Raw genomic sequence first — 25,144 nt, forward strand, 5'->3', positions numbered from 1 at the left:
TACCTGAGTTTGGATTCCCAGTACCCACATAGAAAGCTCACACATCTGCAATCCCAAGGCTACGGATGGGGAACAGAGACAGCCCACTTGCTGCCACATAGTCATTTCAGTGAGCTCCAGGTTCAGTGAGAGACTTTGTCCCAAGGGAATAACACAGAAAGCCATGGAGGAAGGTACCCAGCATCCTGTCCTGGGTACACACACACACACACACACACACACACACAGGCGCCCAAAGAGAGATAGTGCATTCCCTTCTGGGTTCATCACCCCTAACCTTTGTTTGGGGTTTTGCTTGTAGTGCTGCGGTGGGTGTTGGTTTCTATGGAAACAGTGAGACCAACGATGGGGTACACCAGCTGCTCTACTCCCTGGACAACGCAAACCACACCTTCTCTGGAATTGACGAGCTGGTAAGGATTGCGGGCAGGTGGCTGGGCACAGACACAGCCCATGAGATCAGCAAGGCCAGACAGAACAAGAGTGCCAGTCAGATCTCAGGAGCCCAGCTGCACCCTTCAGCACTGCGTGATGGATGCTGTGGGGCTGGGCTGTCTTCTGAGCAGTTGCCCTGCCAGAGGCAAACAGTTTCTGTGACCCGGTCCAAGAGAGATTTCAGGGCAGCTCTACCCCCATCAGCCCTATTAGTCTACAGAACATCTGAGCACTTGCCTATCCCCTGAAGGAGACCCTGAACATGGGTTTCCAGAGTTGTTGTTAAAGCAAGAGGTCTCACTGTGTAGCCCTGATTGTCCTGGAACCCACTGCATAGACCAGACTCATCTGGAACTTTCCATGATGTTCTTGCCTTTGTTTACCCCGTGCTGGAATTATTGCCACCATAGTCTACTGAGCATGGGTTGTTTGTTTATTTGAGACAGTCTAACCTTGAACCCTGTATGTCTCAGAGGATGACCTGGTGCTTGAATACAGGTGCGCACTACCATGCCTGGTGGATGCAGTTTGATAGGCAAGCTCTCTACCAATTGAATTACATCTTCAGTCCTGAATGTGTATTTTCACTCTAAGTTACTTTGTACAAAGTTCTGATCCATCTATCAAAAGTGGAAACTAGGGACCTAACATGGTGGCACACAGCCTACACACACACACACACACACACACACAAAAAAAAAAAAAAAAAAAAAAAAAAAAAATTTTGAGTGGAGAAAAAAGTCTTCAGAAACAATGGAAGACCACCCACCCCATCCCTTGCCCACACACGCAAAGGCTGGAAAGAGCCCTCATAATCCCAGCTGTGTGTCTTGGGACTCTGGGTTCAGCGGCATGCTTGCAGGAAGCTCACGGTGGAAGATTGAGCTGGACTACAAAGAGAAGTTAGGTTACTTGGAGGAAGAGCTAACCTGCTGAGCCTGAGTAGCGGGAAGAGTCACGAGCTAGGTATCATCTCTTCACTAGCCCCTGCCTGCCTGTCACTTTTGCAGAATGCAAGTCTTTCCTGATGATTTTCTAGGTGATTCCTTCTGTGAGAGTTTCTGGTGTCTCCGGAGGACTCTGGTGGGAAAGACCTAATGCAGATTTCAGGGAAACTAGTCTTTGGGCACCTGACCCTCTCTACACCAGGTCCCTCCAGAGTATTCGAAATTCCAGTAAAAGGCACGTTTGTGTCAGCAGCCTGCACTGTCAAACCCAGCCCTAACTAGAGGAATCGGTCACTTCCCTGGCATGCAGTATGCCCACTCCCCTCCCGACAGGCTTCTGTAAGCTCCTCTACTGTTCTAATCCTTCCATCAGCCCCTGGGGGCAGGGGAGGGGGTGGGGACAGGAAATCTCATCTTAAAGAGACAGGCTACAGCTTGGAGATGTGTAGTGCCCAGTATTTGCTGGAGGTGACCCCTGGGACCTCTCCCACTCTTACTCACCTTGGTCCTGATGAGGATCAAGCCCCCAAGGACACTATCTGCCTGTCTTTGGCAGTGTACTGTCTCCCGCCCTCTGACGGTCAGCAACCTTGACCGTGGGAGAGCCTGAGTGCTGGGAAGCCCCAGAGCTGTGACCTTCCCTGATGGGAAATTCAGTCTTTATCTTAGGGGAGAAACTTGCTGGTATCTGGGAACAAGCTCTAGGCTCCCAGCCCTCTTGAGCCAGGTTTGTACACTTGGCTCTAACTCCCACTCTCTAGACCTTCTCCTACCTTGTCCCTGGAGATAGTCCCTTCCCCTTTGGCTGTTAGTGCACTGTGGGTCACTTGTTCCAGGACTTTGTGGTGGTGCTGCCAACCATGAAAAGCTTCTGACCCTCTTACCTAAGGAGCTGGTGAAGGCTCCAAGGTGGATGCCCAACAGTCTCAGGCCTGAGGGCTCCAGAGAGATGGCAGATCCTTATAGGGCCTTTCCCATCCAAGGGGTGGGGTCCAAATTGCAGGTAAACGGCTGAATGTTATCAGGTGAATTACCACCAAGGAAAGTGCCGAAAACTATAGAGTGCACTCTGCCTGGGGGATTAAGATAATGGTGTCATTATAATAATTACTGCAATCACCATGAAATAGAGGTGCTGGGATTGCGGGAGGCTGTGGGTGGCAGAGTCAGGATGGAGACTCATCCAGCAGCCCAGATGACTTAAAGCTGGGCCCCGCTGGAGTCCAGATCTGGCAGCCAAATGGTCAACTAGGGTTTCTAGGGCTGTTCCCCAAACACAAAGGCCAGGTACTCTCTGCATTCCCTCTCTTGGCTAGAAACCCCACCATCCTGAACCCATAGGCCTATGGGAAACCCGCTCAGTGGAAAAACTGAGGCACAGATAGGTGGTATCGCACCACAGCTGAAATATCAGTGCAAGTCAGAGCAAGAACACAGAGTCTCCCAGGCCTCGGGTCTTGGCCTTGTGTTTTTTCCCTCCCCTTATTTCCCTGAATCTGAGCTGATGCTCCTCTTAACTGCTCCTTACCTGGCCATTTAGTGCTCTCTCTCCCAGAGGCTCTCAACCTGGCCTGGAATCAGAATCGCCTGGAGAGCTAGTTAGGATGTGGCAGCAGGCCCTGCCCTGCTGGGGTTCCAATTCACCGGCCAGGCAGGCTGAGAATTTGTTTGTTTGTTTTTTGTTTGTTTGTTTTTGAGGATCAAACCCAGGGCCTTGCCCTTGAGTGCTCTACCACTGAGCTAAATCCCCAACCCAAGAATTTGCATTTGTAATGAGCTCCTGGGTGATGCTGCTGGCCTGGGGACCACAATTGGAAAACCACACCCCTGTCCTTTGAAATGGTGACCTAGCTGGTCCTTGTCCCCATCTGGTGGAAGAGCTAAGCTTTCCCCTCATCAGTTCCCAAGAGAAAGCCAAGTCCACCTTGGGGGCATCACACCTCTGTCTTCTTGAACCTCAAGGACTAGGAACCATGTGAGCAAGCACAAAGCTACCAGGAGGCCACTGTTGTGACATGTTTGATCTGTCTATCTATCTATCTATCTATCTATCTATCTATCTATCTATCTATCATCTATTTGTGTATGTATCTATCTATCTCTATCTATCATCTAATCAGTCTGCCATCTCTTCCCATGAAACAATACCAGAAAGAAAAATAGACTCCACAGATGTTTACTGACTTGTAACTTTGTTTCTTTTCTTTCTTTCCCTTCTACAAGGTTCTGTTATGTAGCCCAGGCTATCCTAGATCCTCCTGCTTCAACCTGCTAAGCAATTAGATTACAGGACTTGGACACCCATCCTGGCCTAGTCTCTAATTGTTGCTGTTTTATTTGTTTGGTTGGGTTTTTTTAAGACAGGGCCTCTCTCTCTATATATATATATTTTTTTTTTTTTTTCTTTTTGGTTTTTTGAGACAGGGTTTCTCTGTAAAGCTTTGCACCTTTTTTGGAACTCACTTTGTAGACCAGGCTGGCCTCAAACTCACAGAGATCCACCTGCCTCCCGAGTGCTGGGATTAAAGGCATGCACCACCACTGCCTGGCTATTCTCTACATTTTTAACTTCTCTATTTCTTCTTGAGTTTTTGTTTGCTTGGGGATTTGTTGTGTGGGGGAGGGACTTGTTTGTTTTCTTTTCTGTTTGTTTGTTTGTTTGTTTTTGAGTCAGGGTCACTGATAGCTCAAGCTGGCCTCAAACTCCCTATATAGCCAAGGACGACCTTAAACTCCTGCCTCTGTCTCCAGAGTGCTGAGACTATAGTGTTCAGTACCGCACCCAATTTGCTGGATGCTCCAAATCAAGCCAGGGCCTCCTGCATTCTAGGCAAGCACTCTACCAACTGAACTACATGCCCAACCTTGCCTCATCTGTTCTTAAGGTCACCCTTGATGTAACAAATGCCAGGTTCGGTGGCATAGGCCTATAATCCCAGGACTTGGGGGGGGGGGTGTTGAAGCAGAAGGATCAGGAGTTCAAGATCATTGTAGGCTGCATGAGACCCTCTGTCAACACACACACACACACACACACACACACACACACGGGGGATAGAGAGCTTGAAAAAGTCTAAGACAAAGTTTAAACTTTTGAATTCTCTTTTTTTGTTTTGAGAGGCCTTTTTTGTTGTTTTTTAGACAAGGCTTGCCTGTAGTACAGTCTGGCCTTGACTTCAAGGCCATACTCCTGTCTCAGCTTCCCAAGTGCTAGGATTCTACTGGCATGAGGCAGCATGCCCAGTTAGCTGTCTCTATCTTGCTATTTCAATCTGTGCCCATCTCCTAAGAGCTCAGTTGATGCCAGAAAACGGAAGATGTGTTGACACAGAGAGAAACAGAGAGCCATTCTCTCAACTAGAATCAGGAAGTCACAGTGTAGGGAAGACATGAAAAGCCACAAGGTTAATGTCAAGTTCCCATGATTCCTGAGCTCAGAGCGCTCTCCTGGGCTCCATTGCTGCGCCCTCCTCTGCCCCTCTTCTGTGCCTTTATCCTGCAGCCTGTGGGAGCTAAGACTGCTGGGTAAGGATTAGCCAGGCACCCTGGCCTCTTTCAGCTGCTTGTGTATGACAGTGTCAAGGCAGCAAAGCCAGACCCTGGGCAGCATAGTCCTATAGTCCCAGCTATTCCAGAAGTTGGGGCAGGAGGATCTCAAATTCAAGGTCTACCTGGACTATGTAGCCAGTTCCAGGCTAGCCTGGGCAATTATTGAGACTCTGAAAACAAAATAAAACAGAAACAAAGCCCTTCTTCATCCAGCTGCCCATGTGCTGTCTTGGGGCTGGGTCCCCAAGCCTGATGGCTGCCTGAGTATATGACATTTGCAATATAAGTCGCATCTTGCCCCTTGTCTAGGAGCTGACAAGGACAGCCACTACCATCATCCTTTTGTTTCTGTCTGTATAGACAGATGTTCTTCCCGGGTCCACTTAAGGTCAATGCAAAGGACAGGTGCCTCTGTGCCCACCTAGCAGGACAGACATCCTGGGAGTTGTGAGGACATGAGCCCAAAAGAAGACACTAATTTCTTCCTCCTTGTCCCAGGGCCAGGCTGGGAGGAGATAGCATCTGTTCTCTGTTTTCAAGGCCGCATTGTTCTGCCTTGCCTTGCGGTTGGGACACTATGAGCTGATTCTAGCTCAGAGACAAACCCTTTATCTTATAGGGTGCCTGGGAGCCCTATTGGACTAAAGCACAAAATGGCAGCCTGGGGCTCTAAGTCTTTGATTAAAGTGATTCAAACTTTAGGAGAATGTTCAGGGAAGAAAAATGAATCCGTTTGGTTCCCTATTTGGAGTCCAAGTTGAGCTCCACCTCTCTGAAATTCGGGAGACCTGAGATGTTTGGGATTTCAGAATTTGGGGGCTTAGGTTTATATTTGGAGTTATTTGTATAGTTTACTGCTAGAGTGCTAAGAAGATTTGGGTTTTCAGATTAGAGAACCCCAGGCTGCAGTGAGGCTTGGATTGGAGAGCCAAAGCTGGGAAAAGCTAGAACAACAGGGTCAGATGACCGGGCTGTGTGTCTAGGGGTCAGCCTTCCAGCACTGTAACAAACTGCTGAGATGTATGAAGAAGGTCTGGACACCTGTAATCCCAGCACTTGGGAGGTGGAGGCAGGAGGATCAGGAGCTCAGTCATTCTCAACTTCATAGCAAGTTGGGGTCTAGCCTGGGATACCTGAGACCGTCTCAAAAATAAAACAGTTTTTAAAATGAAATTGAGAGAGAGGGGGAAAAAAAAGGGCTTGTTTTGCTTCAACCTAGGGAGTTACAGCTCATACTAGTTGGCCTCACTGCTTTGGAGCCTTTGATCTGAGAGGCCATGGGTAAGCTGCTCACTACAGTGTATACAGAAGCAAAGAAAGAAAGAATTCCAGTGTCTTTTTTGAGGAAGGGTACTCCTCAATGACCTGAAGTCCCATCACAGACCTAACCACCTCTTAGACATTCTACCCCTTTCCATATCACCCAGTTGGTGGCCACGCCTTTAACATGGATCCTTGGGGAACATTCCAGACCCACACAATGGCAGTAGGCACAGGACCTCTGTCCTTGGCCACGCCCCTGGGGCAGCAGGCTCATGAGCTCCCAGGGTCTGTGTCAATGTGAAACAGCCCTTCAAACCCAGCTGGCCAATTGCTACTTCTTCCTGCAGAGATCTCAGTAGCTATCCGAGGACCAGACTCGAGCCCCTGCCTTACCTCCCTTAGGTGTTTGGAAACACCCAGAAGATGAAGGTAGACCTAGAACAACACCTGGCCCGGCTCAACGAGATCTTTGCTGCTCGAGGCGACTACATCCAGACCCTGAAGTTCATGCAGCAGATGGCAGGCAATGTTGTCAACCAGCTCTCGGGACTGCCCGTGTGGAGGGAGGTCACCATGCAGCTGACTGAGCTGTCCCACCAGACTGCCTATGTGGAACACTACAGGTGAGGAACCGGGGAGGCAGTGGGAGAGACCAGTAGGGCTATAGATGCAGGCCCTGCCACTCCACAGCCTCACTGTGTAGCACCTCAGCTATGCAGTACGGAGGGACGCCACCTCACCTCTACATCTGCTACATACTTTTCTCTTTGCTGTCGCTAAATATCTCAACACAAGCAACAGAAGGAAAGAAGAGGAGGACATTTTGGCTCACAGCTTGAGTGTGGTCCATTATGATGGGGATGCCATGGCAGCAGGAAGGAGCCTGAGGCAGCTGGTCCCAGACATCCCCTATCAGGAAGCTTTGTCCTTTTTATTCAGTGGCTCTTCCCACCTGTTTTAGTCAGGGTGACTATTGCTGTGATGAAACCCCATAACAAAAAAGCAACTTGGAGAGGAAAGGGCTTATTCGGTTTATACTTGCACATCACTGTTCATCATCAAAGAAAGTTGGGGCAGGAACTCAAGCAGGGCAGGAACCTGGGGGCAGGAGCTGATGCACAGGCCATGGAGGGTACTGCTTGCTTACTGGCTTGCTCCCCATGGCTTGCTCAGCCTGCTTTCTTATAGAACCCAGGACCAGTAGGCCAGGAATGGCATCACCCACAATGGACTGGGCCTTCCCCATCAATCACTAATTAAGAAAATGTTCTACAGGACTGCCTACAGCCTGACCTTGTGAAGGCATTTTCTCAATTGAGGTTCCCTCCCCTCGGATGACTCCAGCTTGTGTCAAGTTGACATAAAACCAGCTAGAATATCACCTCAATTAATATAATCTAAAAAAATCTTGGGCTGTTGAAATAATTTAGCTGATAAAGACCTCTGGCACCAAGTTTGACAACCTGAGTTCAATTCCAGAACCCCGCATGATGGAAAGAGAAAATTGGCTTCTGCAAGTTGTCCTCTGACCTACACATGTATTGTGACATGCGCGCGCACACACACACACACACACACACACACACACACACACACATACACATAGTTAGAGTTTTCCTGCCTGGCCCACAGTCAGGACAAATCTCTCTCACCCGCCAGGCCCATAGATGCTCAGACCCAACCAAGTAAACACACAGAAACTTACATTGTTTACAAACTGTATGGCCGTGGCAGGCTTCTTGTTACCTACTTTTTCTATCTTAAATTAACCCATTTCTGCTTATCTATACTTTGCCACATGGCTTGTGGCTTACCGGGGTCTTTACATGTTGCTTGTCATGGCGGCGGCTGGCAGTGTCTCCACCCAGCCTTCCACTTCCCAGAATTCTCTTCTCTCTTGTCCCACCTATACTTCCCGCCTAGCCACTGGCCAAACAGCATTTTATTTGTACAGAGCGATATCTACAGCAGTTTTAAAAAAAAAAAAAAAAAAAATCTTTCTCAGATGTGCCCACAGATTTGTCTCCTAGGTAAGTCTAGGTCCCATCAAGTTGACAATCAAGGTTAATGACCACAGCACCTCACTTAGATATCCAAACTCATCTCTGTCTCATCTAGCCTGGAGCATCTCCTTATGTCCATCTGTAACCCCATCCCTGGTGAAGTCACTAAACTCAGGTCTTAGACCCAGACTGGCTGCCCTCCTTCCGCATACAGGGTCTCAGAAGGGTCAGTGTTGAGAGCCAAGGGAGGAGACAGCTGTCTCTGTCCTAGGCTGACCTTCATCGCAGTGGTAGCATGCACTCATGTAGTGTGCGTGCATGTGACACGCACATCACTGTGGCCAAAGGGTCAGTAGTCCAGTATCACAGACACAGGGTGGAACAGATTTGTGGGTCTTGCATGACAAGTGTCAACTCTTTGAATCCCTCCCTCGCCGAAATGACTTGGCACCTCTTCAAGCCACTGAGGAAGATCAGAGCCTCTGCCCCGACATTGCACAATGTACTCATGGTTTTCTGGATTTGTATCTTATTATATCATAAAGCCCCACCCAACAGGCTGCTGCTGGGCTGAGTCCAGAGGAAATGCTCAAAGCCTCCACCTCCACCATCAGACTCCCTTTCCCAAAGGGAAGCACTCACCCACTCCCGAGTTCTGTGTGGGACTTCAGGATCCAGGGGGTGCTCCCATTCCCTCCACAGACCTTGAGTTTCCTGGATGTCAGCAATATTCCAGATGGAAGGGCCCTTGGTGTTACTCCTCTCAGACATGGGCAAAATGCCTTCCTCCCCAGGGGACCGAAAGGAACTGCCAGCTCTGAGGAGACTATCTGCCACCATATCAGAACCAGTGGAATATCCCTAGGGGGTGTCCTTATTGACCTGGCTCCTTTCCTTGAGTGCATCTGGCTGATCCTATGGGCATTTTAGTAAAGACCATTATGAAATGCGTAAAGATTTTATATATCAAAAGAGGCTTCTTATTCAGATCAGATTAAGGAGCAAGAATAGTTCAACAGGCTTCTGCAGCTTGTGTTTGTAGCTCACAGGCTTCTTCCCAGAAAGGTTTTCCAACCGTTGTTATGCCGGCCATCCACTCCCAGCAGAGCACTTTGCTGGGGAGACACGTCCAGCTCCGGCTCAGAGGGGATAACATACAGAGTTACTGCCTGGGCTGAGATGTGGACACTGGCTTGCAGATGCCGGATGTGGTGGGGTGAGGGGTGAACCCAGCTGCATTAGTTCATCAGGCAAAAGCCAAGTTCATGGTGAGAGCTCCCTCCCCCAGTTCCCAGGGGCTCCTTGGGGAGAACACACCCGCCCAGGAGCTGTTTCTAGGAACAGCTCACACAGGCAGCATTCGATACTGGAGTTGTGAAAGCACATCTGTGGAGGGCTCAGGAGCCCCTCTGCATCTGGATTTCCTGCAGATGGGAGAGGATACAGAAGGAGCAATCCATCTTTAGGTTGGGAGTGTGGGACCCATGTTTTGGAGGGTTCTGGGGGTGGGGGACTATGTCTCTAGAAGGAAGGAGAATGTAAGTTTTCCATGCAGCTCTGGAAATCTTAGCCACCATGGGTCTTGACCTTCTCATCTGTAGTGTAAGATGCTAACACTAGATGGATTCCAAAGTTCCTTTCAACTCTGACTTTAAGAAAATTGGCTCCTTGGTGGCCTCCAGCCATGTTCCAAAGCCATAGCCCCATTTCTGGGACCCCAAAGATCTGCCATGGGGTACCTGTTGCTCTGTTTGGGGGACGAGAGTTTCAGTGAAGCCCCTTCTTTTAAGCATCAAACCTCCATTCACAAAGACAGAATCTGATTTGGCTTCTGGGGACCTCCAGCTTGCTCCGTCTTCCTCAGAGCCTCTTGTCACTTCCTGTCAGTCATGTCATGTCCTGCTTACACCCCGAAGCCCAATCCCCAGCACCACATAAAGTGTGTGGTGGTGCACGCCTGTAATCCCAGCACTTAGACAGTGAAGGCAGAAGAATCGCAAAGTAAAGATCACCCTTGGCTACACATCGACTTTGAAGCCACCCTGGAATACATGAAACCCCGACTTTAAAAACAAAAAAATGTGAGGAAAGCGCCATGCCACAGTCTCCAGATGGTATAGGACAGCTTTCTCCAGAAGCTCAGGGGGAGTCCAGAAGTTAGATGAGGACATACTGACCCTCGCTCCATCTGAACTCCCTGATAGTCAGGAGCAAGCCTTCTCACACGGGCATCATGACTCCAAGCTCAGTGTCTGGCACAAATGTTGGTTGAAGAAACCTCGGCATGCTACACTGTGAATCCACACAGGCTAGATGTGCAAGGTGGGAGGCCTCAGCCAAGAGAGGCAGGCATCCAGCAAAGAAGGGGGCCTCTCAGGGGTTCTCTCAGATCTGTGACTGTAATGTCAGGTCTTACCAGATCTGTCCTCTGAAGATTCTAGAAACAAAGCTAAGCAACCGGGAGCTGCAGAGACAGCCATGCAGTCCACTATGGATGCTTCTAACTATGTAGGCCAAAGTGTATTAAAATCTTGGCTGGGGGACAGGGAAGTACTCAATGGCAGAACTCTGGTTAGCATATATGAGGCCCTGGACTTGCTCCCCGGTGTCATAAAAATGAGGCATTCATATCCTTCATGGAAGTAGGCTGAGATTGCTGTATAGCCCAGACTAGCCTGGAACTCACAAGAACTGGGACTCCAGGTGTCTGCCAACACACTTGGCCTTATCTCCCTTGCATAATTCACATCTCAAGTTCTTAGGCATATTTTAGGTTCTCAGCAGGCATCTGTGGCAGATAGCGTGGACAATATAGATGTAGACTGTTTCCACCATGATGGAAAGTTCTAGCGCCCAGTACTAGTGTAGGTATTCCACCAGATGGTTAAGACGAAGGGTAGGAGAGTTCCAGGTGCAGCTCCTTGAGCCCCTGAGGACCCGCAGTCTCTGGGCCGTGCTCCTGTGCTCCCGCTGCCCTGGGTTGCTGTTCTGGCCTCCCAAGGGCGGGCGGGGGGGTTGGGGGGAGCGGGCGGAGATCTGCTCTGCCGATCCTCATCTTCTCTTTGCCTCCACCTAGGTGGCTCTCCTACCTCCTTCTTTTCATCCTGGACCTGGTCATCTGCCTTGTCACCTGCTTGGGACTGGCCAGGCGCTCTAAGTGTCTTCTAGCCTCGTGAGTAGCCCTCTTTATGGTCCTGAAGCAAAGGGTTGAACTAGGGGCCACCTATGGAGGGAAGCAAAGGCCTAGCCAGGCCCCAAGAGTGGTGGCAGCTAGGATGCCCCTCCTCAGCACACAGCTCTCTTGCAGGCAGGAGCTCCTTGTGTGTCAGATGCCCCACACCCCAGCTGTTTCTGTGCTGTCACAGCTGGGTCTCTTCAACCAGGGCCCTGGGGTCCAACAGCCCTCTCCTAGCTGTTAGCAGAGGTGGGGTGGGGGTGGGAGTAGTCAATGCATGGCAGAGGTGGGGTGGGGGGTCAATGCATGGCAGAGGTGGGGTGGGGTAGGGGGGTCAGTGCATGACCAGGTAGGTCTCCCTGGGAGGAAGGATGCTAAATTCAGGTAGGACGACTGCTGTCCAAATGACGCCCTCCTGATCACCCTTCAGAGACCCCAGAGTGTCTGCTTTTCTCCTAGCATGCTGTGCTGTGGAGTACTGACCCTGATCCTCAGCTGGGCTTCCCTGGCTGCTGACACCGCTGCAGCTGTGGTGAGTAGAGGAGATGGGGGGGGGGGTGGCTGGTTTAACCAAGACAGTCCACCTGCCCTGCCCTGTTTAAAGACTCCAACAGGCCAGCTTTGGGCTCAGTCCCTTACCTACCATGCCAGAGCCTCTAAAGGCCTGGCTCAGAGACAGGAAGGGGTTTGTCCAAAGTTACAGGGCTTGGGGGCCAGAGCCAAGACAAGACACACTGCTTGTTTGGGCATGTGGAGAACGAATGGGTGGCCAGGCAGCTTCTATGTGAATGTGAAGAGCTAACCTGCTGGGAGCTGAGTGTGTTCCTTTACTGGCCCCCAGACACCAGGTACGTAGAAGGTGGCATCTCCTGCCTTCTGTCCCCGCAGTCCCATTGTCCTTACACTCACACATGCTCTAAAATGCATACGTGTGTGCTTCTGAATGTGATGCCTCAAATGTTATGGAAAAGTGAGGGACTTCCAGTATGAGGATATATTTTTGGAGCTGAGCTGCCTGAGCGCTCACTCACTCAGCAGGCGGAGGGTGGGGTCTGCTGTGTTCCTTGGGCTGCAAACTCAGGGGGTCATGATGTTCCGTGTTGACAGTCACTCAATGCAAGACAAACTTGTAGGCAGATCATCGTGACATGGTGTGAATCACTAGTTACAGGTGCTGACTCTATGTGTGTATGTGGCTGTGTGCCTGTGTGAACATGCATGCACACAGGCACCGCTGCACACATGCTGGGGAAGACACACTTTACTAGGAGGTTTCAAGGAGCCACTGATTTGAGGGCTGTAAGCCAACCCTGTGGTCTGCTCCTGCTCCTCCTTACCCACATCACACCTTGCCTGGTGTCCCTGGGGCTGGCTGGGAGTGCTGGTCCTGGGCACTTTTGTCCATAATACCCACAGGATAAATGGCCCCTGGTGCCACCTGGCTCTGCCACTTTTGGTAGAGGCTGATTCCAAAGTACTAAGGAACCAGTTCTAGTGAGCCGAGTCGATGGCCCCAGCCACTCTGAAGACTGAGGCAGGAGGACTGCAAATCAAAGGCCTGTGTGAGCTACAGAATGAATTTAAAGTCCAGCCCGAGCAGCAGCTTAGTAAGGCCTGCTTTAAAAGGGCTGGGAGGCTGCAGGGCTGGAGAGACAGCTCAACAGCTAAAAGCACCTGCTGCTCCTGCAAAGGATCCAGGTTCCATTCCCAGCACACATGGGATGACTTGCAGAGGACACAGGTTCTATTCCCAGCACTCCACAGGATGACATGCAGAGGACCCAGGTTCCATTCCCAGCACCCCACAGGATGACTTGCAGAAGACCCAGGTTCCATTCCTAGCACCCATGGAATGACTTGCAACCATCCATAACTCCAATTCCAGAGGATTCGATGCCCTCTTCTGACCTCTGGACAGGACAGCAGACACACACACTACACACCTCACACACATAAAATAAATCTAAGTGCAGGAGGGTAGAACCAGAAACAGCTCAGTGGCAGAGCCCTTGCCTAGTAAGAAGCTGTAGGTTTGAGCTCTGGTACTGCAAAAGGAGATAGGGAGGGCTGGGGATGCTCAGTTAGTAAGATGCTTGCTGACACAGACCACACCCTGGGTTCTATCCTCAGCACCGCATCAGCTGGCCATGATAGTGCCCGTTTGTTATCCCAGCACTTGAGGGGGGTTAAGGGCTGGAGGTTTGTAAGTTTAAGACTGTTTGAGTTACGTGAGATCCTATCTCCAAACCAACAAAAACACAAGGAAGTTGGTATTTCTCATCTCCCCTTTCTGTGCTGTGACCACACACCAAGCAAAGACTGGTGCCGAAAAGACAGTGCTGGAGCCCAGGCTGTGCTCAGGCATCCTGGTGGCCTTTGGAGCTGGGAGGTTGTAAACAGTGTGGGGAGGGGCTCCACTGCCCAGAGGGATGGGCACAGCTGCCTGGCGGGCAGCCTCTTCTCCAGAGACAAGTGCAGGCGCAGGGAAGCTTTCCATGCTGAGCCTATGGGGCCAGGTCCCACTTCTGACAGCCTCTGCCTTTTGAAGAAGCAATGGCATCCAGCTTGCCACCGTGAGCTGCCCTTGGGAGCTGGCTCCCTCCCAGCAGGGGCTTCTCCCATCAAGCATCTTGCCATTCAAGGAACCCACAGGCTGTTTCATCTGCAGCCGGGTGCCATGGAATGCCAGGGAGCTGGGAGCCATGCCATTTCCCTAATTCCTTTCCTAAGGCCCTTGTGCAGGAGAGGCGGGTGTGAGGGCGCTGAATGGGTCTTTGACAGAGCTGAGGCTGCTGTGGCATTTTAATAGGAAAGGGGGTAAAGAGGAGCTGTGGAGGGTGGGGGGAGGCCACCAGCTGTCAAGGGGTCATTGTGCAGAGCTTTTGTGTTCCTCCACTACCACCCTGCCCTCTGGGGCCTATTTTGAGGGCAATAGGGCCAGATTCACACCATCACCCTTCCCCCATCCTGCCCAACAGGCAGGGCATCCATAGGACAGAGTATGGACACAGACTATTCCAGGGCATGCTGAGCAGAGGGAAGGCGGGAATGGGGGCGGGGGGAAGGGGACACCAAGCTCAGAGCCTCCAGACCTGCAGCCCTAGGCCCTCATTGCAGGCCCTCCTGGCCACCCGATGTCGTCTGTAAGAGCCACAGACAAACTTGAGGTGCGGGGGGGGGGGGGGGGGGCTCTTGGGGCAGAGGAGAGGCAATGCCAAGAAGGAAGAGAGCAGGAGTTGGTGAGGAGTCTCCACAGTACTCTGGCTGCAGGAGAGGGACAGAACACTCCCAGAGCACGCAGGGGCAGTGGGCCCAACTCCTGAGTCAGAGGCATGAGCGTAGCTGCTAGAGACCCCAGACTTAGCCATGTCATCCCTTCACCCCTTCCCAGCAGCAGAACCTCCTGAAAGTTACTGAAGTTCTCCATGCCTCAGTTTTCTCCTGTGTAAAATGGGGAGAATGATAGTACCTGGTGTCTCAGATGGCACACAGTGACATCTGTGTAGTTCAATGTGTGGTAGCCATCTTGGCTTCTAACACAGTTCTTACCATGTGAGGGTCACAGGGATGACCCCTTCAGATAATTGGGAACTTCCTGCAGACTCAGCTGTCACCTGGGCTAGCCTCTGGCAGCTTCTCCCACCCATCCTACTTGCACTGGTCACCCTTCCTCATATTTCCCATTGAACGAATAATGTACAGACACATGTGCATAGACACATGTATGCCTATGCACACATGCTGCATACATACACACATGGTATATCACCTTCATTGATAGATTTGGCCTCTCACAGTAAGCCATGTACCCCATGATATCTTAACCCACTTTCCCAGGAGATGTGGGTTACAGCTCAGGCCTGTCCTGAGCAGAGAAGGAAGAGAAGCCTCAGCATTGGTAAAGCCTCATCAAGGGGTTCCTAGTCTCCTTGAGGTGTGACTCAAAGACAATGACCTTACTCTGTTGACCAAGGCGTCTCTCCAGCAACCCCAGCCTGGCTCTTCATCTCTGCTAATCCAGCCAAGGAGTGAGGGCACACACCAGGGCTGCTGGAGCTGCAGCTCTAACTGATAATAATAGGCTTGCTGATTTATTATGTATGTTAGTGGTTTGTATATAAAAACCATTCTCTGCAGTCCTGAGTGCATGTGGGTGATTGCATATGTTGGGAGGAGGGTGGTCGTGTTTGTGTGAGAAAGGAGGTGAATGTCAGGGTACTATGGAGAAGTTTTGAATCTAGAGGAGCCTATTGCTCCCCAATGCTCCTCCCCCCCACACACACATTTTCTACTCTAAGACACAAACCCATGCTCCTGACGAGTACTAGTCCTAAAGCCATGCCTGCATCTGGTAAGAGCTCAAAACCTGTGTACTGATTCAGCGGGTGAGGCATGACGCTGCATATGGACAGAAGGCCCCTCATGTTGCAGAACCACCTGAAGGAGTTCCATGTTCAGGGATCATGCATCAGAGAAGTGGGTAGCCCCTTAGGATGGGGCATAGGAACAAGAGTTTGCCCTGGCTGCTCTGAAAGGTGGAGTGCCCCTTTCCTCCAGTTCTCCACTGCACCCTGGGTCAGTTCTAGGCTCAGAGCATGGCACCCCTGCCACTCCTTCATGCAGTCACACTGCCCTTAGTGGTATTCAGGCTGGCCATGCTCCAACTTCAACCCTGTTCCACTGACTCCCTGCCCCTGGTCTCAGCAATGGAAACCTGGCCCCACAGGCCCCAAGATGAACTTCTTCCCAGTCTTATCCTTCAGATGGCAAGTCAGAGCCAGGCATAGTGATGTACACCTTGAGTCCCAGCGCTCAGAAGGCAGAGAGGACAAGCCGATCTCTGTGAGTTCAAGGCCAGGCTGATCTACATAGTGAACTCCAGGATAATTAGAGCTATACCATTAGATTCTGTTTGTTTTGTTTTAAAAAAAAGAAAAGAAAAGCAAGTTGGGGACCTTCCATAGGTTGACCACCAGAGTGTGCAGCTTGGCAATGGCAAGAATACAGTTGAGAAGAACAAATAAGCCCGAGAGCAAGGGAAAAGCACCCCTGACTTACACCTGCAGCTGCCCCTGGATTAATAGTCATATGTGGAGTGAACATTGTCATCAAGTCCACACAATAGGTGAGACCACTCAGACACAAAAAGAACAACTTGTCCAAGGTGACAGGAAGGGACAGAGCCAGGATTCAAACCCGACAGTCTGGCACCCAGCCTCTTTTCTGCCCTGGACTGAGCTAGAGATCAAAGTGACCAGGGTGACAGGAGCCAGGCTCACTCCTGCCAGTGCCCAAGGGTCTGACCTTCCTCTACCCACTCCTATCTCCATGACTCAGAGCACCAGTGACTTCTGCATGGCTCCTGACATCTACATCTTAAACAACACCCGGAACCAGATCAGCTCAGGTAATGTCCTCTGGGGCCTGTGTCCTTAGAGCCATTCCCCAAACTCAGGCTAAGCCTATATGCTCCAACTACCTACACTTTACTTCTTCCTGTAGTCACCAAGCATCTCCTTACCCCAGACTTAGGTTTTCTCTAGACCACTGGGCCACTTCCTGGAAATCTGCCTCCTTTGGGAGCTTGAGGAAAGAAGGGAGTGGGCTGAACCACTGCACGGGCAGAGGGTCTGGTTTCCTGTGAGCTTCCTGACACTGATGCTATTGCTTTGCAGAGGTGACCCGCTACTACCTGCATTGCAGTCAGAGTCTAAGCAGCCCCTTCCAGCAGGTACAGCCAAGCACACCCCACCCTTCCCACAGCCCCTCATCACCTCCCTCTCTCTGGCCCCTGGCCCCACCACATACCGCGATGGTGGACAGCTGGGCATTGCTTCACTGTGGTCCCTCTCTTAGCCATCCTCTGAAGGGGGCATTGCTCTTGGTTATTGCATGCTGTACCTTCCTCCTATGCTAATAAGTGTACACCTCCCTGGAGAGCTACATCCCACAGCATCCCAAGGTTCTGCTTTTCTCACAAGATCCATGACAATTTCTACGTCATATGAGGACCACATCTGAGTAATGAGAAGCAAGAGGACTGTGGAGTTCTTAAAACGCCTGAGGGATGTGGTGAAAGACATTTTTTTTTTTTTTTGGAGCTGAGGATTGAACCCAGGACCTTGCGCTTGCTAGGCAAGCATTCTACCACTGAGCTAAATCCCCAACCCAGTGAAAGACATCTTATGAGGGAGAAGCATAATCGTGCTATAGTGGTTGGGTTGACCAGATGGCTCGGGATCTGAATGCTAGGGAGCAGTTTTCTTCTATGAGTTAAGGTCCAGTGTATTCAGAATCCAAGAAGCCCTTTACAGTGTGTACAGCCTTCCCCTCCTATATATTTGCCTGATGGTGATGTGGCCAGAGGGGGACAAGCCTGCTGGTAGCTGTGGGACTTCTGGGGAATGGATTCTCATGGGAGGCTGTGGTCTCTTCACCCAGTCATTGACCGTCTTCCAGCGCTCACTGACCACCATGCAGATCCAAGTTGTAGGCCTGCTGCAGTTTGCTGTGCCCCTCTTTCCTACAGCAGAGGTAAGGGGGCTACCGCTCATGGCAGCTGTGTTGGGAGGAGGAGAGCCCCAGCTGAATCCCACCCCCAGCCGCCCTTCCCTCTGCCACACTCAGGTCTGTACCCAGCCAGGTTTGGGTGAGCTTTCTGACAGCTGTGCATGCCCCGCTCCCCGCGCCTCAGCCCTTTCCTCTTATCGAAAGGTCTCTTTGCACAGCTGCTCTTTGTAATCCTGTATGCACGCCCTCCCCAGCTGCTCACTCTGCCTCCTCTTTTCCTCCTCCTACTTCAGAGAGACCTTCTTGGCATCCAGATTCTGCTAAACTCTTCCGAGACCAGCCTGCACCAGCTGACTGCCATGCTGGATTGCCGAGGGCTGCACAAGGTACTAGGTGGATTCCTGCGGAGGGTATGGGGTACACCAGCAGGGCATGTGTTCCTAGAGAGAAGCCAGCAAAGACCTAGGAAAAAGAGTCCCTGGGCTCCCTTCAGCCCTGGGAATGAGGCTGAAGCCAAGTAGTGAGAAGTGGAAGGAGATGCCTGGCTTCTTGATTCTCTTTGGCAGATGCAGGGGAGTACCCCAGAACTTAGGATAAGAACCTAGGAAGGCTGGGCAAGTTAGTTTTAGAGCATTGGAAGGCCCTGACCTAACTGATGAATATATAGTTACCCACTGACTGACCTAAATAGTGAATATACAGTTACCCATTGCCTAGACTCCTAGTCATCTGGTCAACCCATCCATCTCCCTGTCTTGCAAGTCAGTGTTTCAATCTCATCGCCAGGATACAATATACCAGACATGCTGGTGCATGTTTGTAGTCCCAGTACTTAGAGGCTGAGGCAGGAGGATCATGAATTTAAGACCACTTGGGCTATATGGTGAAGCCCTGTCTCAGAGAGAAAAGAGAGAAAGAGAGGAAAAACCAGACATGATGCCACATCCTTTTACTACCCATCACTTGGAAGGCAGAGGCAGGTGGATCTCTGTGAGTTCCAGGTCAGCTAGGACTATGCAGTGAGATCCTGTCTAAAACAACAACAACAAAAAACAACAACAGCAAAAAAAAAAAAAAAAAAAACCCTAACTTCACATACATATAATAATGCAAGGGACACTGGGAATACATGAGCACCTCACCCCCAAGCAGTGAACCAATGTATGTCAACATCTTCCACAACCGTATAGATTTAGAATAAACACATGTGCTATGGCTCATGTATGCCCATACTCACACACACACAGTGTATACACTTAGACATAAAATAATAAACTTTTTCTAAAATGAAAGAGTTTTGGGTGTAACCTGTTTCCAATTCTACAACTAGTTACCACCTCGTATGTTTGGTTTGAGTCAGCCTCCAGTGTCTGGCGTACAGTAGGAGGTCAACAAATCTTTGTACAGTAGTCTGTCCCAAGGAGTCCTCAGGTGTCTCTAGAGTGGGGACCCTAAAATGCAGCCAACTGTGCTTTGGGTAGGGAGCAACCAGAAGATGGTAGGCAAAGGCAGGAAGAAGAGGGGCTTTCACAAAAGGGCTCAGACCCTGGGCTTTTCCACTTATCCCTCTGCAATGACATGTCCCTATCTCCCCAGGACTACCTGGATGCCCTCACTGGTATCTGCTATGATGGCATTGAGGGCCTGCTGTTCCTTGGTCTCTTCTCCATTCTGGCAGCCTTGGCTTTCTCCACCCTGACCTGTGCCGGGCCTCAGGCCTGGAAATACTTCATCAACAGGTATCACTCCATAAAGGAGGTGGCCCCATGAAGTATAGAGGCTTTCTGCAGTGGGTAACAATGAGCTGGTCACCTAAGACAAAGGAAGGCAGCAGAAGGTCCAGCATTCAGCCCAGCAGGCTGGCTGGATTTCTTTAAGGATTAAAGTAGGTCCCTGCGAAAGTAACCCTCTTGACATTGCCCAATATCCCTTGCTCTTCTTCCTAGGCAAGACTTTGCAAGGTGACATGATGAGAGAGGGGCCCCAGAAAATAGCAGGGAGGGGCAAAGATATTACTGTTAAGATGGAACCTACAGGCTCCTTATGGAGAGAGACAAAGATAAGATTTCAGGAACTCATGGATGGACAAGGTAGAGTGAGTGGACCCCCTCCCCACCACCACGTATGCAGCCAGTATGGTGCGCTGTCTGGAAGAGGTAGCTATGGAATTGGGGTCAGATGGAGTAAGTTGTACCTTTGAGAACCATGCTTTTGTAGACGCTGAAGAAGATGCATATGGGCTGAGAGTGGCCTAGAAAGAGAGATTGAGGAGCATAATAGGACCCTGTGGCCTTTTGCCTCACCCCTCATGGCTGGCCAACTTCTACATCTTGTTCTAGGGACAGAGACTATGATGACATTGATGATGATGACCCTTTCAACCCCCAAGCTCGGCGCATCGCAGCCCACAACCCCATGAGAGGGCAACTGCACAGTTTCTGCAGCTACAGCAGCGGCCTTGGCAGCCAGTGCAGCCTTCAGCCTCCCGCCCAGACCATCTCCAATGCCCCTGTCTCTGAGTACATGTACGTACAGTAGTGCCCCCAAGTCTCCCACACCCAGGCTGGGCAGCGTAACCCTCCCAGCCCTGGAGTGAGGTTGGCTATATAGACAGTGTTTGGTCCCCAAAAACACATGCAGGAGGGAAGACATCAGAGGTCACAGGTTGCCTGATAGGAGCATCTAGCCACCCTCCACAGCCATGCACACTGGAGAAAATCACACTAGAGGTGTCAAGTCGAGGACTTTTGTCCCAAGCCCCCAGGTCAGTCCCAGGCCTGAGGTACTTCTTCAAGCCATGGTGCTCCTGGCATCTGTCCCTTGTTAGCTGCCTCTTCCCTGGTCCCCCTGGAGCAGTGGTTCTCAACCTGTGGAATGTCAGCTATCCTGCATATCAGATGTTTACATTACAATTCATAGCAGTAGCAAAATTACAGTTAAGAAGTAGCAATAAAAGTAACTTTATGGTTGGTGGGGTGGGAGAGGGCGCCACAACATAAGGAACTGTATTAAAGGGTCACAGCATTAGGAAGGTTGAGGACCACTGCCCTAGAAGTTCTTCCCTTTTATTTACTTTTTTAATTTTTGAGGCAGTCTCACACTGTAGCTTAAGCTGTCCTCACTTTCCCCCAAGTACTGGGATTACAGGTGTGAGCCACTACGCTCAGCTCTTCGTCCTTTACTGTCCCACCCACAACCCCTCCATCATATCCACCTCTACCTGCCACCACCACCACCCTTGACTCCCATGAGCACAAGTTCCTGCACACACACACACACCTGATCTCGCCTCTCCACCTGCAGGAACCAGGCCATACTCTTCGGTGGGAACCCACGATACGAAAACGTGCCACTCATCGGGAGAGGTTCCCCTCCACCCACAGTAAGTAGTATTCCTTCTGTGGCAAAGTCTCTGCCCTGGTCCCCGTCAGGGACATAATCAAAGATAAAACCTCTCAACACGGTTCATGATTCCCTACAGGGTTCTCAGAAGAGAAGGCAATAGCTTTTCTATCAAATAGGCATTAAAGTGAACTGCCACACATGTCATGGGCCATCAGCTACCCAGACCATAAAGACACAAGGCAATCTCACCCTGTTAGATGGCCTCCTGGGCATGGCCCATTGCACAAACTGTCCTCAAGATAAATGGCCTCTGTCTTCAATCAAGAGGGCCAGCGACAGCATTTGTCACACTGGCCCATCGCAAAATCTCCTGGTAGTTAGGGTAGCTATGCTTGGTTGGTCATTGTTTTTACTCAAAGGGAAAAGCAAATTTCTCATATCACATGACAGTCAGGGAGCTCCAACTTGGAGCTAGGCACCTAAGCTATCACTGGGGAGGGGTGTCTTCTGTGATAATGGCCTTACACAGCCCTCAAGAAACTGCTCCTAGGGCTAGGATCAGTTTGGTAGAGTCCCTGCCTAGCATGCATGAAGCCTTGGGTTCAAATCCAGCACCTTGTAAAACTGGGTGTGGTGGTTCAAGAAGTTCAAGTTCACACAGAACAAGTTCAAGACCATCCTGAAATGTAGGAGACCCTACTTCCAAAGGAAAAAATGAAAAAGAAAAAGAAAAAAAAAAAACATTATTCTTGCATTGTAAGACCAGAAGGAAATTTCTTCTGTTTTTTTTTATTTATTTATTTGTTTGTTTGTTTGTTTCCTTGTTTACTTACTTTATTTACTTACATATTTATTTATTTGGTGTGCTTGGGGGTTTTGCCTGCATATGTCTGTGCACCGTCTACATGCCTAGTGCCTGTGGAGGCCAGGAGAGGCCATCAGATCCCCAGAGGCTGGAGTTACAGGTGATTGTGTGGGTGCTGAGAATTGAACCTGGGTCTTCCTGAAGATCAGCCAGTGCTCTTAACCACTGCGCCATCTCTCCAGCCCCTCTTCCACCTTTTTAAAAGGTTAAAGCTGAGTTAGCTCAGTGGTAGAGCCCTTGCTCTGTCAGTGGCCCTCCTGGGTTTGATCCTGAGAAGAGTCACTTATGTATTTTTCCTAAAAAGGATAAATGCAAGAGGAAAAGAGGGTCTCTTTCCTGTCCATCTTTCTGTCTTTCCTAGTTTTGCTTTCTACTGCTGTGATAAACACCATGAACCAAAGGCAACTGGAAAGGAAAGGTTATTCGGCTTACATGTCCTCATCCTAGTCCATCAGTGAGGGAACTCAAGCAGGAGCTGATGCAGAGGCCATGGAGGAACTCTGCTCACAGGCTTGTCCCTCATGGCTTGCTCAACCTGCTTTCTCATAGAACTCAGGACCACCTGCCCTGAAGTGGGGCCACTGTCATAGGCTGAGCCCTCAGGTGGCAATCACCAACCAACCAAATGCCCCCCAGACATGCCCACAGGCCAGTCTGATGGAGGCATTTTCTTAACTGAGCTTCCCTCTTTCAGATGACTCTAGCGTGAATCAAATTACCAGAAAAGTAACCGGCACACTTCCCCTTCCTTTCGGGTCTCACGTAGCTGAAGATGACCTTGAACTCCTGATCCTCCTGCCTCCCAGGTGCTGAGACTATAGCCCTCTGCTACTGTCTTCTCCTTTCCTTTTTGTACCAGGGAAATTTTAAGACATTTCTTCAGGTTTTGGTCTAAGGGTTGAGCCAGGACCATGAGTAAGTAATCTGTTATTGCCTAGCCACTGAGCTGCAGCCCCAGCCCTTTTCTTTATACTTTGTGTTTCCCCTTAATCCTGGGGCCTGAGTGTAGGAGGTCAGAGTGGTGCTGTGGTTGCCTACCCAGGTAACTGCTACCAGTCACCCCAGCGAAAACTCGGAAGTCCCCAGGGCCATGCCCACATGAGATCTGCGCCTCTCGCCTTCTCTACCACTTCCAACCAAGAAGCAGTACCAGGGTAGGGGCCCAGGATGTGCTGGGTGAATGGGCAAGTGGAGAAAACACCATGCTCTCTATTCCCAGAGTAGCATCCACAGAGCCCAGGAGTATTGCTATGGCAGAGAGCTGCAGGTAGGATCAGTGTGGACTCTGGTGCCTGGGTGCCTGGTTCAAATCCCAGCTTATATCTTGTGGTGGCCTCTGTCACCTGGGGCATGGCCTCTGCCTCTCTGTACCTCAGTTCTCCTGTGTGTGGAATAGGGATGCTGATGGCACATGCCTGAGCATTGGAGGATGGGTCATTGTAAAAGTGATCATGGACAGTAAATGCCATACAACAGCAGTTTGGATTTTTTTTTTTTAACTTCTCCACAGAGGTGGCATTTATAAGAAAAGGCCTGGGATGCTGGGCGGTGGTGGCACATGCCTTTAATCCCCAGCACTCAGGAGGCAGAGCCAGGTGGATCTCTGTGAGTTTGAGGCCAGCCTGGTCTACAGAGTGAGATCCAGGACAGGCACCAAAACAACACAGAGAAACCCTGTCTTGAAAAACCAAAAAGAAAAAAGAAAAATAAGAAAAGGCCTGGGCAGAAGTCCCTGAGGAGAGTGGGTAGACTTCTTGTCCAGAGTCTGTCTCCACGGAGGCATTCCACCTGCCCATCCAGGTAGTTTCAGGGGGACCACGGACTGATAAGGTAGAAGTACTGAGTACCAGGGACCAGTGAAGTGGACCTGGGCCCTGGGAACCCAAGGAGTGCATAGATGGGCAGTTAGCAACACCCCCAGCCTGCCCCATGCAAAGCTGGCCGCCACAAATCCTGCTTTTCCTTCCCATAACTCTACTTCCGTGCCCCCCCCCCCCCCCCAAAGCCTTACTTACTTTTCTTCATTACTGTAATTGTGTGTGTGGGGGGGAGGTGTGCGTGGGGTCTCATGTAGCCTGATTTGACCTCTTAACTCATGGCTCACTGTGTAGCTGAGGCTCACACACACACACACACACACACACACACACACACACACACACACGGAGGACAGAAGAAGTCATATCCCTTGGAACTGGAGTTACAAACTCCCTGAGATAGATGCTGGGAAATTGAACTTTGGACCTCTGGTAGAGCAACAAGTGCTCTTAATCTCTGAGCCATCTCTCCAGCCCCCTTATTAATATTTTTTAAGCAGGGTCTCATGTAGCCTGATTTGACCTCTTAACTCATGTCTCACTGTATAGCCGAGACTGGCCTTGCCCTTCTGATGCTCCCTACCCACAAGTGTGGGCTTCACAGGCATGCCCTCCCATGGTTTATATATTAGTGACTTAGAGGCACCTTTAAAATCCCACCCTGCCTTCTGCTAGTCAGCTTTCTAGATCTTTCTATCTCCCTCCAGCTGCCAGGCCCCGGGGACACAGACTGACTTTATTATTAATCTAAGCCAAACATGATTTGGGAAAACCTGCCTCTGTGAAAAAGGAATTAATCACTATACTGTGATGGTAAATAAAAGTGATTTTTAGGTTACCTTCTGTTTGAAACAATCAGGCCACTCTCCATGTCCTTAGCTGAGGTAAACAACAGCTGACCTTATTTGCAATGCTGGAGGACAGGACAACGCTCACTGCCTTGGCAAAGGTGATTACCAGCTGTCCCATCTCAGCCAGCTCCAGGGGAAGATTTTCTACCCTCTGTCCTTGCTGGGGATATCTGGAGAGACGGGTACTGATGCTGTTGACCATGGAAACAGGCAGGATGAGGATGTGGGCATCTGTCTCAGGGAAGACGGCACATCTGGCCGCCCTCCACCCTATGTGCTTTCTAAACTCTTAGCACAAGCTGTGAGGTGGAGAGGGTTCCACCTATGCCTCCACATCCCTCCAAAAGAGTCACCAGAGTTAGTGGGTGAGTGAGAAGAAGCAAG

The 25,144-nt window shown here is 50.4% G+C and overlaps 1 protein-coding gene across 2 annotated transcripts in view; it reads left to right on the top strand.

Moving 5' to 3' along the window:
- Window positions 1–25,144, top strand: part of Ttyh2 (tweety family member 2) — a 44,856-nt gene that overhangs the window by 15,105 nt on the left and 4,607 nt on the right. Inside the window, exons 3-14 of one of the 2 annotated variants that reach the window (XM_036195889.1) lie at window positions 302–413; window positions 6,597–6,817; window positions 11,274–11,369; window positions 11,832–11,904; window positions 16,710–16,779; window positions 17,048–17,103; window positions 17,814–17,906; window positions 18,176–18,268; window positions 19,479–19,621; window positions 20,222–20,407; window positions 21,186–21,264; window positions 22,787–23,621. In XM_036195889.1, coding sequence (XP_036051782.1) covers window positions 302–413; window positions 6,597–6,817; window positions 11,274–11,369; window positions 11,832–11,904; window positions 16,710–16,779; window positions 17,048–17,103; window positions 17,814–17,906; window positions 18,176–18,268; window positions 19,479–19,621; window positions 20,222–20,407; window positions 21,186–21,264; window positions 22,787–22,801 — 1,237 coding nt within the window. In that variant the 3' untranslated portion in view covers window positions 22,802–23,621. Of the gene's footprint in view, window positions 1–301; window positions 414–6,596; window positions 6,818–11,273; window positions 11,370–11,831; window positions 11,905–16,709; window positions 16,780–17,047; window positions 17,104–17,813; window positions 17,907–18,175; window positions 18,269–19,478; window positions 19,622–20,221; window positions 20,408–21,185; window positions 21,265–22,786; window positions 23,622–25,144 lie in introns of those variants that run through there. The other variant, XM_036195888.1, reaches the window with a different exon arrangement.

Source organism: Onychomys torridus, chromosome 8, assembly GCF_903995425.1.
Source record: "Onychomys torridus chromosome 8, mOncTor1.1, whole genome shotgun sequence".
Lineage (NCBI taxonomy): Eukaryota > Metazoa > Chordata > Mammalia > Rodentia > Cricetidae > Onychomys > Onychomys torridus.